The sequence below is a fragment of the Dromiciops gliroides genome, chromosome 2 (genome assembly GCF_019393635.1).
Source record: "Dromiciops gliroides isolate mDroGli1 chromosome 2, mDroGli1.pri, whole genome shotgun sequence".
Classification (NCBI taxonomy): Eukaryota; Metazoa; Chordata; class Mammalia; order Microbiotheria; family Microbiotheriidae; genus Dromiciops; species Dromiciops gliroides.
In genome coordinates this window covers 168,491,893-168,512,345 of record NC_057862.1, presented here as the reverse complement: position 1 = coordinate 168,512,345, position 20,453 = coordinate 168,491,893, and the positions used below count along the sequence as shown (strand labels likewise).

Here is a 20,453-nt window from a genome sequence, read left to right as displayed (position 1 = left end):
GCAGCCGGCAGATGGACTGGAAAGAGCTTTGTCAACAAAAGATAATAGGTGACACTTGACATATGAGGAAAAGAGGAGAATAAATCAGTAGGGTAAAATAGAATGAACAATGGATGGGGGTTCAAATCCCAACTCTGCCACTTACTATCTGTGTGACCTTAGGAAAACCGTTTAACTTTTCATGGTCTCATTTCCCTCATCTACAAAATTAACAGGTTAGACTACATGACGTCTAAGGATCCTTTCATCTCTAAATCTATGACTGAAGATGACAAAGATTATTAATTGTTAAAAATACATGTCCGGGGGGGCGGCTAGGTGGCGCAGTGGATAAAGCACTGGCCCTGGATTCAGGAGTACCTGAGTTCAAATCTGGCCTCAGACACTTGACACTTACTAGCTGTGTGACCCTGGGCAAGTCACTTAACCCCCATTGCACCATAAAAAAAAAAATACATGTCCAGTCCAGCCTTGAAATCCAATACCATGAGTCACCCAAATCAGCAGTCAAAGGAAGCATTGACAGTCACTGTGAACACATCCGAAGTGCTAAGATTGTGCGTAAATCGTCCACCTTGATTCTCTAGAAAATCCAAGTTAAGCATCACTTCACACCAACCATCTGCTCCCATCCTTAAATTGGTACAATAAAACTATCTGCCCTTTTCCCTTTGGTATTGTGCCCATTTCTTACCCCAGGCATAATGATTTTCTCAATGTCTCCAAAGATGCTGTCCCAGCTGTCTGGCTCCACAGGGGCACTGTCAGGCAGCTGGCTTCTCATGTAACCTGGCTGTACATCAGGTGTAACCCGCCTCTCCCTCACAGTGCTCAGATACTGGAAAATGTAATCCACCATCTCCTTTCCTGAAAAGAAAGCAGATGACAGAGGCTGCACCTTGTGACCTAAACAGGACTTTTATATCATCATCCAGGCCTCATCATGCCTCTTTCTACCCTTAAGAGCTATGCTAAGAGACATGTTGAAGAAGCAGATAGAAAAAAGGGATGGAAGAATTGTCCTAACCCCAATGGGACAGAAGGAATCTTCAATTTTTTCCCCATTTTTAAAAATTATGAACTTTAGGAATACCAAGTAAAATGGAAATTTCCACATACTTAGTAGAACAGAGAGGATTGTACATGAAACTTCAGCTCTCTTGTATATAGCTTGCTTTTCTTTTTAAGTATATAGTGAATTTAGCCTATAATTTTCAATGTTATCCTACTCATCTGTGGTTCCTTTTGGCCTTCTTTCTTTTTTCTCTGAATTAAAAAAAAAAAGATGTTTCAATGACCGTCTTTTCTTTCTATTCCTTTTCTTCTTTTTAAAAAATCTTATCCTTTTTCCTCATTGCCCTCCCACCATCCGCCATTGGGAAATTAAAAAAGAAGAAAAACAAAACTCATCTAACAAATGTGCATAATGAATTAAAACAAACTCCCTCACTGACTGTGTCCAAAAATATATGTTTTATTCTTTACTTTGGGGCGGCAATGTGCTGAATTTTTTTTGACAATTTCAGTCCACATGCCTTCCTACCTTGAGGGAATATTTCCTGTGTGCCCAGTCACAAAGGCCTGACATTAATTCTGGACCACTCATTGCTACTAAGAGAAAAAAAAATCTGATGCAAAATAAAGTTAAAACAATTTATACAATAAAAAGTAAGAACCAGAAGGACAATTTATACAATAACAACATGGCAAAAAGAAACAATTTTAAAAGACTTAAGAACTCTGATGAATGTAATGACCAATCATGAATCCAAAGGGTCTGCTGATGAACACATTGCTCACCTCCTGACAGAGTCAATGGATTCAAGATACAGACTAAGACTTATATTTTTGGACATGGCCAATATGGGAATTTGTTTTTCTTGACCATGCACATGTTTTACAAGGGTTTTGTTTTTCTTTTCTTTTTTCCTTTTAAATTAGGAGAGTGGGGTAGGAAGGTGAGAAAATAAATTCTTGTTAGAAAAAAATGAAAAAAATTTTTTAAAATAAGAAAAAAAAAATGAAGTCATCTCCCTCCTCTCTCATCTCATAGAACCAACCACAAGCCACAAACTAACAAAGTTTATGTAGATTCAATGACAAAATGCTCCTCAAAGAAACAAAGAATAACTTACATTATGGAGCATATTTGGTGCTTGTGACTGGTCTATGCAAATAAAATTAAAATAACAAGACTAGAATGTCACAAAGTTAATTTCCTCCTGTTCTTATTCCACTGAGGAGAAATTTCAGAGTCCTAACTGCCATCTTTACCCAAAGCCATCTGAGAACAAAGAATATATGTAAGCACATCTGTATCAATACCCCATTTCATACACACACACACAAATCTCTGACTGCACTCCTCACTCTTGAAACTACCGTCATTTCTGAGTCCCCACAAGGCAGATTTTAATTCTCTATTCATTAAGAGGGGGAAAGAGTGTATTTGTTCAGTATTCTGGAAGGATGAGCAAGGAATTCCTCAAAGTTGAGTGTTCTGAAGCCCCTGACAAACATTTCCTCTTTGCTCCCCCTTATTTCTCCAGGTCTGTTTCTAGTTTTCTTACTTTCAAATAAGTTCTCATTGGTATAATGTCCACACAAAATTCCCATACAGTGGTCCTGGGCAAAAAAACTGAGAAACAGGCTGTTTGTTCTAGGCATCTTCCCCACCTCTCCTTTGTTTTCCTAAGTCTCTCTGGAAGGTACTCTTGCTGCCCATCCCAGCCCCCCCCCCCAGGGTTTCCTGAGAGTTTCCTCCAGTTCAACACCACTTCCATAGGACTTCGCCTTACTCTTTTGACATCTGGACTGAGCTCTTTAATCTCCACTCATCTATGAATTCTCTTTTCAGAACAAATGCCCACAGAGAGGAATGCTATGAGCTAATTGTCTTTTTCTGAAAGAAACCTGTTAAAAATGGGTTTAGACCAACTTAGTATATTTCTATTCCTATGAGATACTTAAGAGAGGATTCCATTGATCCAAAGGAATGACTCCCTAATAGAAGAATGTTAATCAATAAGACAGGTCATTAAACAAAATATGTTGGGTTGGGGACTCTGGGGAAGACTTTCTTAGAGTCCCATAAATTATGCAAGACAGGCAGTTGTGCCATTCCTTTATGCAGGGATCCTTAACCTGGGGCTCATTAAATAGATAGATGATAGATAGATAGATAGATGTGTATATATATACATATACATGTGTATACACATGCATGTATATTGCACATACCTATGTATGTGCAAATGTATATTGTGCATGCATGCATACATACACTCATGTATAACTGTATTCCAATATAACTGGTTTCCTTTATATAGTTATACATTTTATTTTATGCATTTAAAAACATTACTTAGCCTTCACCAGACTGTCAGAAGGTTCAATGACACAAGAAGGGTAAAGAACTGGTCTTGAGTCAAGACTATGTTTTGAGAAGCAGCAACAGTAAGATTGGCCCCGGGAATGTACTTATATGTGGAATGGGAAGGAAGAAAAAATATTTTTCATGGGCTATATATTGAATAAACTACATTTTTCCTGTTTTTAGAGCCTTTAGGATAAAATATAAACTCTTCTGATTAGCATTTAAAGCTATTCACAACCTGGCCCATTTCTACCTCTCCAGTCTTTTGTACACATTATACTTCTCCATACATTCTATGATTTAACCATATGCTGTTCCAACCATAATATACCCCATGTTTCCATGCCTTCATCCTAGCCCTCCTCCCAAGACTACTTTGTATCTATTTGTGTATGTTTCCTAGAAAGAACATAAAGTACTTGAGCATGAGGAACCATTACACTTTTTAGAATACTGAAAATAATTTTCTTTTTACTGATTTAGAATCTAAATCTTCACTTCTTTTTGGGAGTGGGGAGTCAGTTACATTTGCCTGAGTGAAGAGTACAGTGGAAGGAGAAAGAAAAAGAGAGAAAGAGGAGAGAGAGAGAGAGAAAGGGAGTCAAAAACAATACTGTACACTATAATTATATTCCCAAACTTCACTGATGACTACCAGAAATCTGGGCTGTCCAGCAGATGACTCTAGGGGAAAGAGGCATACACAGCAATATACATAATCATTTACCTCTCTCTCTGTATTCTCCCAGGTCCATAATGTGTCCCTGAGTCTCCTGCTCCTTTTACAACCAACTTAGGTTTTGTCCTGATGCGCAGGATCACTTGCAGGAGGCTTTGAGCAGGTAGAGTAGCACAGCTTCCTCAAGGGAGTCTTCAGGTTCCTCATTCTCCAGGCAGCTTTTATTCATCCTTTATCTAAAGGACTTACGTCATAGTGAAGCAACATCTCTCCTCTGTATCAACCCCACCCCTCTGTCCCCTTTAGAATCTATTTGCATGTCCTGCTAGACCTTTGATGCTTCTGGGTATATATTTTTTTTCCTTTTCAGTAATCTTTTCTTGTGACATTAAATAAAATCTTGCCCCACTTCACCCCATCCCCACTTCCACTCTCTTTTTGTGAGTAATGACCAGGACCCTGGCTTGTCAAGATAAAAAGGAGTTTCTGAATTAATATGATTAAAAACCAAATATAGGCACAGTTTCCTAGTCAATGTGGGTTGACAGCCTTCTAAATCATTCTTGCATGTGATTCTTATGGTCAATGGAATGTCAGTTGACAAAACATTATACAACCTAATAAACAGCCACCTGATCCTTAGTTTTATCATAAACCAAACCAGAAGAACATGCTGATTTCATTCGTTCCATTACCCTCCTATTCTCAGCATGGAAATATGGTTTGGCATCATATATTTCTGCTAGCAAAGCTATGATGGTAAAAGAACAACCATTTCTCAACTTTGCTCAAAGTAAACTGATTTTTGAAGTATGGCACCTAGGAATCCTTTAGAAATCATTATGCATACCGACATACATATGCATATATATGTTGTGTGTTTGACAGTGCTTTCAAAACTATAATAGCTCGAACATGAGTAAAAAAAAATGTTTAGGAAAAATAAACAAGTTGGAACTTTTAGGTCCTTATCTCCATTTGATATCAGACTGATAGCTGAGGACTTTCTCCCAAAACTGGCATCTTGTCTCAACTTTCTTATTGTCATTCAACAAATATTTATTGTGTGCCAAGAATGAGCAGGGAACAATTAGACCCTATAGAGAATAGCAAGATACAATAGCTACTTTCCAGTTTACAATCAAGGAGGATTTAGCAGCCCTACAATCATCCCAGTTCCCCAGTTGCCTTACAACCTTCCAGTTACATTTTTAATTTTACCTCTTATATACAATTACTCACATCTTCCTGATTTTTCCTTTCCCATGTCTCTTCATTTGTCCCTTTCTCTCCTACCTTATCCCTGAATGTCTTCAATAGTTGCCTATCACCCCCCATTTCTCATCCTTCCTACACACTACTAATAGAATAAATTTCTCAAGCTTTTACTGCTATTTTCCTTATCCCAACAACATGCAGAGCTGTTTCATTATGTCAAATCAACATACACACCTCTCAACTGGCCACCCCCACACCTCCAGTACCATCATCACCACATCCCTATGAGCTATTTCTGGTAATTCTTTATCACATCCTCTAACCCAACTAAAATAGTATACTTGTTGTCCCCACATCTGGTTTCCCACCCTCATGATCTGATTAAAACAGAGTAGAGTAGGATTGGTTTCCATTTATGTTCTTCCCCTCTTAATGCAATATCACTCTGGGGGTTCACACTATGGGTCTATACTGCTTGTTGTTGTTAAGTCATTTCAGTGATGTCTGTACTGTTTTCCCATGCTCAATTTTTGAAAATTAGAAAACACTAACTCCTTCCCAAAATACCCCGACATGCTCTCTTTTTTTGCACTTATGGCTAATTAGTTTTTTCTCATTCTTTTTCTCTTAGATTTTGATCCCTGAGTGAAATACCTTACATTTTCCCTTTCTGAATACTGTTTTCTAGTTTGTTGTTATTTTTCCCATCATAGCAAGGTCATTTTTTATTTATATATCTTTCCAAAGTATTTGCAATTCACCTAATTTAGTATCACCTCCATATTTCAAACTCCATTATTCATGTCCTCAATAAAGATATTGCACAGAACAGCCCCCAGGTCAATCATGAAAAATAACTCAATTCAATTTGTGTGTGTGTGTGTGTATGTGTGTGTGTGTGTGTGTGTATGTGTGTGTGTGTGTGTATGGGGGTTGGGGGGGGTTATTGGTTTGTTTTTTTTTTAGTGAGGCAATTGGGGTTAAGTGACTTGCCCAGGGTCACACAGCTAGTAAGTGTCAAGTGTCTGAGGCCAGGTTTGAACTCAGGTAATCCTGAATCCAAGGCTGGCGCTTTATCCACTGCGCCACCCAGCTGCCCCCAATATATCACACCAATTGGCTTTTCATTTTTTAAATTTTTTTTATTTTTGCAAGGCAATGAGGGTTAAGTGACTTGCCCAGGGTCACACAGCTAGTAAGTGTCAAGTGTCTGAGGCCAGGTTTGAACTCAGGTCCTCCTGAATCCAGGGCTGGTGCTTTATCCACTGCGCCACCTAGCTGCCCCTCAATTAATATTTTTTAAGCAACTGCTGCATTCAGAGCACTGCACTAGGCACTGACAAAGAAACAAAATTTAGACAACATAATGTCCTTAAACTCACATAGTTTATAGTCAAGCAGAAAAGTTTGATAATTTTATACTTTGATATAAGTACTCTCATTAATGATACAAATCATACAAACCATCCATACTCTCTCCCCATCCTCACACAAATTCTGCACAAATAGCTAGCTGGAGGGTAGCTGGGTGGTGCAGTGGATAGAACACCAGCCCTGGAGTCAGGAGTACCTGAGTTCAAATCCAGCCTCAGATACTTAACACTTACTAGCTGTGTGACCCTGGGCAAGTCACTTAACCCCAATTGCCTCATTAAAAAAAAAATAGCTAGCAGGATGTGAGCTCCTTCTAGTTTTTGTTGTCTTCTTATCCCTAGTACCTAGAATAGTGGACATAGTATACCTTAATGTTTTTTTAATTGAGCTGTTAAATGAATAAGGGAACTGTGAATAAAGTACTATATGAATTGATAGGTAGAAATGAAAAAATATATTTAGGAGGCTTCCTAGAAGAGTTGACATCTGAGTTGGATTCTAGAGGATCTATGTAAATTAAAATGGTTGGGTTTGAGGAAAATAAACCAGAGGGAGATGATGAGTAGACCACTGGGCTTTAAAAAAGTAGAACGATGCTGGGAAAACTAGAAGACAGAATGGCAGAAACTAGGCATAGACTAACATCTTACACCATATACCAAAATAAGGTCAAAATGGGCACATGATTTAGACATAAAGGGGGATGTCATATACAAATTAGGAGAGGAAAGAATGGTTTACCTCTCAGATCTATGCAGAGGAGAAGAATTTGTGACCAAACAAGAGATAGAGAATATTATGAAATGTAAAATGGATCATTTAAATTACGTTAAATTTAAAAGTTTTTGTACAAACAGAAGCAATGCAGCCAATATTAGAAGGAAAGCAAAAAGCTGGGAAACAATTTTTACAGCCAGTGTTTCTGATAAAGACCTCATTTCTAAAATATATAGAGAAGTAAATCAAATTTATAAGAATTCAAGTCATTCCCCAATTGAGAAATGGTCAAGGGATATGAACAGGCAATTTTTAGATGAAGAAATATTTCAAAGCTATCTATTGCCACATGAAGAAAATGCTCTAAATTACCATTGATTAGAGAAATGCAAATTAAAACAACTCTGAGGTACCACCTCACACCTATCAGATTGGCTAATATGACCAAAAAAAGGAAAATAATGAATGTTGGAGAATCTGTGGAAAAATTGGAACACTAATGCATTGTTGGTGGGGTTGTCAACTGATCCAGACATTCTGGAAAGCAATTTGGAACTATGTCCAAAGGGCTATGGGACTGTGCATACCTTTTGACCCAGTAATACCACTACTAGGTATCCCAGAGAAATCATAAAAAAGGGAAAAGGACTCACATGTATAAAAATATTTATAGCTGCTCTTTTTGTGGTGGCAAAGAATGGGAAATTAAGGGGATGCCCATCAATTGGGGAATGGCTGAAAAAGTTGTGGCATAAGAATGTAATGGAATACTATTGTACTATAAGAAATGATGAGCAGGCAGATTTCAGAAAAACCTGCAAAGACTTAAGTGCATTGACTGTGAGTGAAATGAGCAGAACCAGGAGAGCATTATACACAGTAACAGCAATATTGTGTGATAATCAGCTGTGGTAGACTTAGCTCCTCACAGCAAGACAATTCCAAAGGACTCATGATGGTAAATATTCTCCACATCCAGAAAAAAGAACTATGGAATCTGAATACAGATTGAACCATGCTATTTCTACTCTTTTTTGTTTGTTTGTTTTGTGGTTTTCCCCTTTTGTTCTGATTCTTTCACAACATGGTTAATACAGAAATATGTTTAATGTTATTGTACATATATAACCTATATCAGATTGTTTTCTGTCTTTGGGAGGGGAGGGAAGGAGGGAGAAAGAAAAATTCAGAACTCAAAATCCTACAAAAAATAAATGTTCAGTGGATAGAGTACCAGCTCTGGAGTCAGGAGTACCTGAGTTCAAATCTGGCCTCAGATGCTTGACACTTACTAGCTTATGACCCTAGGCAAGTCACTTAACCCCAATTGCCTCACAAAAAAATAAAACAAAAAAACCCCTTTCTTTGGGGCAGCTAGGTGGCACAGTGGATAGAGCACGGGCCCTGGAGTCAGGAGTACCTGAGTTCAGGTCCGGCCTCAGACACTTAACACTTACTAGCTGTGTGACCCTGGGCAAGTCATTTAACCCCAATTGCCTCACTAAAAAACAAAACCAAAAACAAACAAACAAACAAAAAATAAATGTTGAAAAACCATTTTTACATGTAACTGGAAAAATATTATTAAGATTGGGAAAAAATAAAATTAAAAAGTAGAATGAAATAAGATTGGAAAGACAGAGTGACATAAGATTTTGGAGAGCCTTGAACACCAAAGAAATCTGAACTTTATTTGGTTAGCAATGGTTAAAAAAAAAAAAAGAGCCACTGAAGGATTCAGAGCAAAGTAACACAACCAGGTCTGAGTATCTGGCAGGGCTATGAAAGCTAGATTAGAGTGGAGAGAGAGCAGAAGCAGGAAGACTCATTAGGAAGGTATTATAAAAATCCAGGTAGGTGGCAATAAGGACCTGTACTGGGTGATCATAGTAAAAGAAATACATGCATACATGCATGTATACATAATTTCTAGAGGTTAATAATCATTGTCAATCACCCGTTGGATTTTTACTTCGAATCAATTCATTCACGTTAAGTCAAATCATCACAGAATTGCTAAATTATTAGGGTTGTAGGATTTATAAGCAAGGCCCTTTAAAGACTGTGTAGTCCAATTCTCACATTTTATTGCTATGGAAAACTCTGAAAGTCAAAATCGTCCTGGTTTATCAAGGAGATCACTGAACCATATACCATTCTGCTCAGGAATCGACACTGGCTACCTAATGTCTCTAGGGTAAAATACAAAAGCCTTAGCCTGGCATTGAAATCCTTCTACAATCTAGCTTCTAGTTAACAGTCCAGACTTATTTCATATCATTTCTCTGTTCATGTACTCTATGTTTCAGACAAGCTGGTCTTCTAGTTCTTCCCCAAATAGTCAGTCAATAAGCATTTATTAAGCACTATGGGGCAAGCATTGTGTTACACATTAGGAAAGCTAAGAAAAGCAAAAACCCACAAGGAACTAACAATCTAATGGGAGAGAGAGCAGTAAATAACTATATACATGTCATACAGATACAGAGTAGATGGAAGGTAATCCCAGAGCACAAGTCACTAGGAGCTGAAGAAACTGGGAAAGACCTTCTGCAGAAAAGAAGATGGGATTTTAGTTGAATCTTGGAGGAAGCCAGTAAAGTTAAAGAAGCAGAAGTGAGGGGGCACAGCATTCTAGGTATTGGAAATAAGCAGGACAAAGGCATGAAGGTTAGAGGTGGATTTCATCTGCGAGGAACAGCCAGTAGGCCAGTGTAGTTGGATTACAGAGTTCATGGAGGGGAACAAAACCTAAGACTGGAAAGATAGAGAAGGGTCAGGTTGTAAAGGTCTTTAACTACCAGAGGACATACGATTTGGCACTGGAGCTCATTGGGCAGTGGGGCAGCTAGGTGGCACAGTGGATAAAGCACCGGCCCTGGATTCAAGAGGACCTGAGTTCAAATCCGGACTCAGACACTTGACACTAGCTGTGTAACCCTGGGCAAGTCATTTAACCCTCATTGCCTTGCAAAAAACAAACAAAACAAAACAAACAAGCAAATAAAAAAAACCCAGGGGCAGCTAGGTGGTGCAGTGGATAGAGCACTGGCCCTGGAGTCAGGAGTACCTGAGTTCAAATCCGGCCTCAGACACTTAACACTTACTAGCTGTGTGACCCTGGGCAAGTCACTTAGCCCCAACTGCCTCACTAAAAAAACAAAACAAAACAAAACAAAAACAAAAAAAAAGATCATTGATGAGGGAGGAGTCAAGATGGTGGAGTATCAGAAAGAAGTACAGATGAACTTTCTCCTGTAAGTTCTTTGCAAAGATCTAAAGAAATAAAAACAAAATAAAAATATGTCCCAGAATGAATCCTGACTGGGAAATCAAGAAAAAGTCACAGTGAATCATTTTATCCAGAACTGGAAAACATAGGTTGACACAGAGAAGTCCTTAGACACTGAGGACAGGGTGTAGTTGGGAATAGTTGGATGGATCGTTCTAGTACATAAATTTTAAAGGGTCAAGACTGTGCACAAAGACCCATGCAAAAAGGCCTGACCTTTTTGTAGAATACAGGAAGAAGTGCCAATTGGCAACTGTTGCTCACTACCTAGTTCTGGGCCACAGATCCAGAGCAGACTTTGAAGAAGGGAACTGAACCAAAAAATAGCATTGCATGGTGAAGAGCATATAGGTAGGTCCTTGGCTGCATATGGAACAAGAAGTAAGTTCAGAAATAAGCAGCTGTGTAGCTCTGACCCCCAAAACTGAAAGAGGGTCTTAGTTCCAGCCTCCATCCCAGTCTGAAACCCGCAGAAGAATAAGTAGAGCAGGAAATCCAGACCAAAGGAGAGCTTATCGTTCTGCCACTCTTAACCAACACAGCTTTCCAGTTTGATGATAGTGGCTGAGATCAACAACAGTGTATTGGATCTCCAACCACAGGTAAGTGCACAGGTATATTTTCTCAGACCCAAACCCAAGTTAGTAACTTTTAGAACTTAGACCACGAGGACAGCAATTGGAATTTGCTCTGGATCATACCACTTTGGGAGTACTGAAAGCTAAGCTTGCAAGTCCCCAGCCTCAACTATCCTGAAATCCTGGAATAACACAGCACTCAGTACCCTCAAGAAAGCAGAAGCAGGGCAGCTAAGTGGCACAGTGGATAAAGCACCAGCCCTGGATTCTGGAGGACCTGAGTTCAAATCCAGCTTCAGACACTTGACACTTACTAGCTGTGTGACCCTGGGCAAGTCACTTAACCATCATTTTCTCTCTCTCTCTCTCTCTCTCTCTCTCTCTCTCTCTCTCTCACACACACACACACACACACACACACACACACACAGAGTTTAAAAAGTCTGAGCATCTGTCTTGGGGCAGCTAGGTGGCACAGTGGATAAAGCACTGGCCCTGGATTCAGGAACACCTGAGTTCAAATCTGGCCTCAGATACTTGACACTTTACTAGCTGTGTAACCCTGGGCAAGTCACTTAATCCTCATTGCCCTGGGGGGAAAAAAGAAAACGGAAGCAGCAAGACTAAAGCAGACATACCATATATACCTCCAGAACCCTGTATAGTCCAGCTCTAACATACAGCCCCAACTTGCAAAGTAGGCTGGTAGAACGAGCAAACAAAAAAAGAATCCCTCTCTAAAGAGCTATTATAGAGATGGGGATGCTCAAAACACAAACACAAAAGAAAATAATTCCAAAACATTTACATTTAGAGTTAAACCAAAAACCTCAAAGAAAAAAAACAGCTCAGGCACAAGTCGAACTAAAATTCCTGAAAGAGATAAAGCAATAGTTGGTTTTCAAAAAGACTTTTAAAATGTTTTTATAAATAAAATGAGAGCACTAGAGGAGAGAAATGAAAAAGAAATGAGAACTATCAAAGAATGGGAAATAGGATAAACAGCTTGGACAAAGGGTACAAAATATTGCACAAACAACGAACTCCATGAAAATTAGAATGGAACAAATTAAATTCAATGTCTCCACTAGACAAGAAATATATTTAAGTCAAAAGACTGAAAAGATAGAAGAAAAATTAAGGTATCTCATAGCAAAAATAACTGAAATGGAAAAAAATGAGAAGAGAACATTTAAGAATCAATAGATTAGGGGGCAGCTAGGTGGTGCAGTGGATAAAGCACCGGCCCTGGATTCAGGAGTACCTGAGTTCAAATCCAGCCTCAGACACTTGACACTTACTAGCTGTGTGGCCCTGGGCAAGTCACTTAACCCCCATTGCCCCGCTAAAATTAAAAAAAAAAAAGAATCAATAGATTACCTGAAAAACATGACCAAAGAAAAAGCCTAGACATTATATTTTTTAAAACCATTAAAAAAAAACCACCTAGATCTCTTAGAACCAGAAGCCAAAGAGAAAATAGAAAAATAAATCCACTGATTGCCTCCCAAGATCCCAAAATTAAAATTTCTGAGAGCATTATACCTAAAATTCAGAGCATCTGGGTCAAAGGAAAAATACCACAAATAGCCAGAAAGAAATAACTCAAGTACTAAGGAACCAGAGTCAGGATCACACAAGATTTAGAAGCAACAAAGGAGTGAATAGCTCAGAATATGATATTCAGAAGACAAAATATATAAGCTTACAATCAAGAATAACTTATCCAGCAAAACTAAATATAATCCAACAGAGGAAAAAATGGATTTTTAATGAAATTGAAGACTTCCAAGCATTCCTGATTAAAAGACTACAACTGAATAGACACTTTGAAATATAAACATAAGAGTCGAGAGAAATATAAAAAGATAAACAGGAGCAAGCAATCATAAGGGAATAAACAAAAATAAACTGATTACCATCTAATATGGAAAGATGATACATGTATCCCCTCAGGACACTATCATCATCAGGGCTCACAGAGGGAGTCAGATTAGATGGAAGGACTATTTAGAAGCCCAATTGCAAAGTTCAGAAGTTTCCAAACTGGACTTGCCATCTCCGATCTTCATGTCTTCACACAATCTGTTCCCCCCCCCCACCCCCGGCCCTGCCCATGCCTAGAATCCTCCCTTTTCATTTCCATCTCTTAGAATTCCTAGCTTCCTTCAAGGCTCATCTCACAAGCCATCTCCTATATGAAGCCTTTCCCAATCATAGTTGTCAATGCCCTTTCTCTTCAGAAATTACATTTATTTGTTTATACTTTGTATATACCTCCCCAGCAAATTTCCTGAGAACAAGGACTGATTCATCTTTAACTTTGTAACACCTAGCACTGTGGATACTTAATATTTGTAGAACTGAATTTTAAAAAATGGGATAGAACCAAAGCCACACTGAAATCATGATAGACAAAGGATAAAGGATAGATGTAGTATGTCTGATTAGGGATCTGTGATTGAGTAGAGAGACAACTGATAGGTTCTGAGAATCAGAAATTTCTATTCTAGGAGCTCTTCTGGAACAATATAATATTATATAAATGGTAATTTCTTAACTAACAATTTAAGAGAAATAGAAGGTAGTGAAAGAGTAGAAATGAAGTCATCTTAATTAATAGAAATGAAGACCTGTCCTCTTGCCTAGAATTCAAACACCACTAAGAAGCTTCCTGTCTAGAGAACATTGAGCAACCTTTCTCAAAAAGTATAGAGGTGACATAGAAGAAATCAATCAACAGTGGTGCATATATTAGATGCCTAGTATGTATCAGTCAATTCATTCCAGGAAAGAAATAAACTATGGTTGCTTCCAAGAAAAAGGGCAGAGAGACTCATATGGTGAAAGCAGGTTATTCCAAGATAAGAGAACTGCAGAACTTGTGGTGAACAGGAAAAATTCAGCAAGCTTCTAGTCCAACCTTTACTGAAATAATGACTCCTATCCAGAACATTCCTGACAAGTGATCATCCAGGCTTTACTTAAAGAACATCCATGATGGGGGACTCACTGCTCCCAATGATAGCTGTATCTATAGTATTCTATAGCTCTACTGTGGTAGCTCCAATTATTTAAAAGAAAATGATATGAGGAAGAAATATTTATTAAGTACCTCCTATGTGCTAGGCACTGTGCTACAAAGATCAAAATAAAACAATTTTTGTCTTTAAGCAGCTTAAATTCTATGAGGAGAGACAACATGTACTGTGCAGATGTGTGATGTATACACAGGTGCAAGATAATTTAGAGGAGAGGCATCAGCAGCTGGGTGTGGGTGGGGCAGGAAGAAGAAAGTCTTCATTAGAGGGTGGTACATGAACTGAACTTTGAAATAAACTAGCAAGTCTAACATGCAAAGGTAAGGAGGAAATGCATTTCAAACATGAAGACAGCTTATGCCTGGTGATAGGAGTTAGAATGCATGAGAAATGGTGAGAAGGGTAGTTTGACCGAAATGAGTAGGGGCTAATGTATAGTAAAGCTCAAAAGAAAATTAGAGCTATTTCTTGAAGAGCTTTAAATCCAAAGGAGGGCTTAGGTGACGACTGTGTATTTTATTCTAGAGGTAATACAGAACTATAAGAGTTTATTAATCAGAGGAGAGACGTGGTCAGACCTGTGCTTTAGGAATATAACTGGTAGTTGAGAAGAAAGCACATTGCAAAGGAAAGAGACTTGAGGCAGAGAAACCAATTAAGAAGCTATGACAATAATTCAGGTAAGTGCTAATGAGGGTCTGAACTAGTGTGGTCACTGGGTGAGTTGAGAGGTTAAATATACAAGAAATGTGAGGTAAAATATAAAACCTTTGATAAATGAATGGATATGTGAGGTAAAGGGAGGTCAAAGATTGAGAATGACTGAGGTTGAGAATCTGGATGACTAAGGATAGTGGTGCTTTTCTACAGAAACAGAAATGGGGGAAATGAGTTCTATTTTGGGCAGATTCAATCTAATCACCCACTTGGAAAGTTCCAATAGACAGTTTGTGATTTGGAACAAGAGCCTAGGAAAAATATAGAAATATATATGTGGGTATGTGCATATATGTGTATGTATACATATATATGTACACACATATAAAATTGTAGAGTCATTTTAGTCGTTTCAGACTCTTTGTGATCTTATTTTAGGTTTGGGGGTTTTTGGCAAAGATGCTGAAGTAGTTTGCCATTTCCTTCTCCAACTCATTTTACAGATGAGGAAACTGAGGCAAACAGACTTAAGTGACTTGCCAGGGTCACAGAGCTAGTGCCTGAGGCCAGATTTAAACTCAGAATGATGAGTCTTCCTGACTCCAGGCCTGGCCTGGCACTCTACTATGCCACTTAGCTGCCTTAGGAATATATACATATGTGTGTGTGTGTGTCTATGTCTGTGTCTGTGTGTATGTATATGTATATATACACACACACATATACACATAGTATATGTATGTGTGTATACATATATATGGTGTGTATCTATATAAGGTATATACATATATACATACACACATATGTGTGTATATCACCTGCATAGAGAGAGAGAGAGAAAGTGACATGGTTAGACTATTCCTTCAGCATAATCATTTTGGTGACTGCATGGAGGATGTAGTAGGGAGAGAAGTTGACTCCATGAAATAATGAGAAGTATTAAAACAGTGAAAATATCAAAGGAAAAAAAAAGAAGAAAATGTAAGGTATCTCACAGCAAAAACAACTGACCTGGAAGAGAGAGATCAAGGGGACATAATATCAAATCACTGTATTACCTGAAAACCAGGGCCAAAAAAAGGTCCTAGACATAATTCAACAAATCATGAAAAGAAATTGTCCAGACCTCTCAGAATCAGAGAGTAAAGTGAAAATAGAAAGAATCCAGCAATTGCCTCCTAAAAGAAACTCCAAAATGAAAACTCCCAGCAATGTCATAGCCAAAATCCAGAGCTTCCAGGTCAAAGAAATTATGTTGCAAGAAGACAGAAAAGTAGAGTTCAAATACCAAGGAACCATAGCTGAGGTTGACATAAGATTTAACAGCTACCATCACAAAGGACAAGAGAGCTTGGCAATATGAAATTCCACAAGGTAGGATACATAGGTTTAAAATCAAGAATAAATTACTGAGCAAAACTAAGTATAACCTTACAGGGAGGGAAATGAACCTCTAATTAAATAAAGGTCTTCCAAGTATTCCCAATGAAAAGACTGAGTAGAAATAGTGAAATGCAAACACGAGTAAAGAAAAACATATAAATACAAATACAAGTGAGTAATCAGAAAAGACTATAAAAGGATTTAATGTTTGCCTTCTAATGTAAGTGTAGGGTGTAATGATACAAGCATACCTGAGAAACATCATGTCAGCAGCAAAGAATGAATCAAATAAGATGGAGAGCCTGGGACTGTTTTTTTATGTTATGATCTTTAAAAAAACAAAGGAAAGAGAGGAGAGAAAGTATAAACTAGGAAAGAAAAGGAAAAGAATAGAATGAGTAGAGCAAAACATTTTTCACATGATTAGGGGTGCAAAAAGAAGTCCATGCAGGAGGATTAGGCATCACTTTAATGTCACACGGTTTGAAATGATACAGAGTGAAGTGAGCAAAACCAAGAGAACAACTTATACTGTAGTAACAACATTGTAAAGATGAACGATTTTGAAAGGAGGGAAGTTAGGGGAACAAATATTTATTAAGTTGGGAGATGGCAGGGGAATGACAAATTCTCTCTTTTCTACTATACTATATTTCAAAGATATTAGCTCATTTGATCTTCACAAGACCCCTGGGAAATAAGTGCTATTATGATGCCCATTTTATTGTTGAGGAAACCGAAGCAGATAGAGTTAAGTGATGTACTTACTCAAAGTAACAAAGCTAGTGTCTCAGGCCAGATCTGAATTCACATCTTCCTGATTCCAGACCCAGTGCTCTATCCATTGTGCCACCTAGTTCTTGAAAGACTTAAGAACTCTGGTCAATGTAATGATCTACCATGAGTCCAGAAAACTGATGATTTAGAATGCTACCTACCATCTGATAGAGAGGTAATGGATTAGATTTTCAGAGTGAGACACATGTTTTGGGACATGGACAAAGTGGAGCTATGTTTTGCTTAAATATACATATTTGTTGCAGGAGTTTTTGTTTCTATTTCACCCTCTCCCACCTCAGTGTGGGAGGGAGAGAAAGAAGATGTTTGTTAATTGAAAAAAAAATTAAGTTAATAACAAATATAAATGCAAGTAGGCTACGGAGGCTGTAAAGAATAGTTACACTGCCATGCCTGACTTATCTTATGTTTATGTTCCTAATTAAACACTTTTGTTCTGTCCTCAGTTTCATCATACTCCTTCATAAACAGCAAACTAAGAATTGAGTAGTTCCATCTTCTCTGCATCATCCATTATCTTTTCATCCATCCTAAACAGGGCTCCTATTCCTTATCTGACATTCTTCCTTTCCCCCAAAATGGGGCAAGGGGCAGGGTCTGGGGTAGGGAGGGGGAATATAGAGAGAGGCAAGGGTGCTTTTTATTTATAGCCTTGGGTCTAGATCACTGTAGTACCTGGAGTTAGTTATACCTGGGTTTCAAATACTATTTCAGATATTAGAAGATCTATTTGACTCAGGGCTCCCTGAGCCTCAGTTTCCTCATCTGTAAAACTGGTATATCTGTAATACCTAGTTAGGGTTGTGGTGAGGCTTCACATGTAAAGCACTTTGCAGACTAAGAATTACAGAAAATTCATAGTAATCTTATTGTGGTAGGTACTCATATAAGGGTTGATTGGTTTTTGAGGCAGTGGGGCAACAAACACAAAATTAGCTTGATTCTGAGATCTAAACAACTGTGGACAAAACTTTCTTTTATCAAGAGAAAATAGAGTCAGTTCTTACCAAGTAGCTCTCTCTGCAAGGATTAAAAAAAAAAACCTTAAGTTTTAGTCGTTGGCTTTCATAAGATAATTGCCATTTCGTGATAGTAATTTTGATAAGGGAAAGCAGTTCCAAATTTGTAACAGTAATTCTCAGATATAGAGATAATATGACATGGGCATAATTCTAGATATGAGATGAGAGAAAAAGGATATATAAAATAACTTCCTTAATTGACTTAGAATTGGCATACAAATACAAAACTTATTAAGTAAATTATTGTTCTTTTAAAAGGTCAAGAGGCAAGTAAATTTAATTGATAATTCAGAATATTCCATTGAACTCTACTCTAAATGGGTTAAATTTTCTGATTTTATTATGTAGCATTCTTTCATGAACATCTACCACATGGAGTAGATCAAAACTATTCAAATAAGAAACTGAGCTCAGCGAGGCAGATCTTAGTGATTAGGCCAAGACTTTTTCTGGTATTCATACAAAAGTCTCCTAATTAAAAAAACAAAAACACAAACACATTTACACAAAAGAAAGTGATGGACCGAACAAATATCAAGGGAATTAGATTAATGTACATAATTGTTACCTGTTATTTTTTCACCTTTTCTTTTAATATTTTTGGAACTTGAATTATTGAAGAATACCCTTAAGTCCTCTCTTTACTTTAACTCACATAAAGGATTACAAAGAACCATTCAAAGAAGTTGAATTTAAAATTCTAAATGTGGGTTCTAATCTGTTCCCCCAGTTTTGGGGGAAACTGACTAAAATCACTGATAAAACAAGTTTAGATTTTTAAGGGTTTATTGAAATATAGAAAGAGAAAGATTGAGAACAGAATTCCTACAACCTCGCAATCCTATCTTTCCTCAGCTCCTCTCTGTCTTTTCCTGCCGTCACCACCAAGTCAGGAACCAAAAAGACAGCGCTCTTTGTGCAGGCTCCCCTTTCCTCCTTCCTGTCCCCTCCCAGAATGGGGAGGTTCTTCAACCTGGTTGGTTGATTGGGCCAGAAGTTCAAAGTTTTTTTAGATTCTGAGAACCATGCTTTCTTAAGTACTCTCAAGTACCAGCCAGATGTGCTTAGAATCTAGTCAACTACTAATCCAGTCAAATCAGCCAGTAATCCACTCAGGTGGGCTCCTGAGTATCTGCCAAATCTCATCTATCACATTCCATTATCTTGACAAACCCAAACCATATTCAATGAAATTATTAACTGTCACTCACTACATTAAATAATTTTAAAAGGAGACCTACATATCATATATTGACTTTTTTGGGGGGTGGGTGAAGAATGAAGGGAGAAAGGATCCAAAGCTGTGATTTCATTGACATAACCTAAGAGCTCCCTTCACCAAGGCATACCAGAAACTAATTTCTAACTTAAAATCAAGTAGAGTTGCCTTGAATGTGTTGTCCATGCTGGCACAGTTGTAATGTGTCAGAAACAGGACATGTACTCAGATCTTTCTAACTCTAAGATGTCTTGACTCTATCCACTATACTACACCTCTCAAGAGTATTAACACTGTTAACTTTATATGACCTTTTCACGATGCATTATGGCCAAAATAAACAAGAAAAGTCTTCTCCACACTGGAGTTAGAAATTCTGATTTTGTGCCCCAAGCAAATGTCAAGGTCTTTTCTAACCTAATGCTAGAGAGAATTATCAACATAATTAACTTATATGCCTGATGTAAAATTGAATCCATGTACTGGTAGCAAGGTGTTCTCTCATCTAGTGTGGGAAGAGTAAATATGACTCTCCTTCAGAGCTACAACAGGGATTAACTATCTATAATTAAATCCATGAAGAGCAAACATTACTTACCAAAACAACAAATCTATCAGTTAGGTCATTCCTTAATTCATCTGGCCTGATGGAAGTAATATTTACTCACTGGAAATGTGTGAATAGAAAATCTTTTTTTGTTGTTGTTGTTTGCTAGATGAACCTAATGCCCACTGCCTTGGGAACTTGCCCATATGGAAATAAAAGGTTTCCAGTGCTGATTTATGCTTATAATGGAAAAAGTCTGCCTTTGTGTGAGGCTTCATGTAGGGTCAGGGATGCCAGAGTATTCAAGGCACTTCGAGTATAAACTCCACACTATTTTCCAGGAAAAAGCTGTAGGGCACTCATCCAGGAAACTTTAGCTATAATAATAAAGGATTTTTCTATCAATGCATCTCCTTTCCACCTGAGCAGAGGCCACTTTTGATTTTCAACAGTTAACAGCAAAGATGCTCATTTTGAGAGAGAAATAGTCTAATGATAATAATAGCGAACATTTATATAGCACTGACTATGGGCCAGGCACTATACTAAGTG

At 37.8% G+C, this 20,453-nt stretch overlaps 1 protein-coding gene across 2 annotated transcripts in view; it reads right to left on the bottom strand.

The window, feature by feature from the left end:
• HDC (histidine decarboxylase) overlaps window positions 1-4,237 on the bottom strand; it is a 30,841-nt gene extending 26,604 nt beyond the window's left edge. For both annotated transcript variants that reach the window (XM_043985552.1, XM_043985554.1), the window contains exons 1-2: window positions 4,104-4,237; window positions 695-867 (exon numbers count right to left, since the gene is read on the bottom strand). In XM_043985552.1, the coding sequence (XP_043841487.1) occupies window positions 695-867; window positions 4,104-4,131 (201 nt within the window). In that variant the 5' untranslated portion in view covers window positions 4,132-4,237. The remainder of the gene's footprint in view (window positions 1-694; window positions 868-4,103) is intronic.
• Window positions 4,238-20,453: the final 16,216 nt, after the last annotated feature.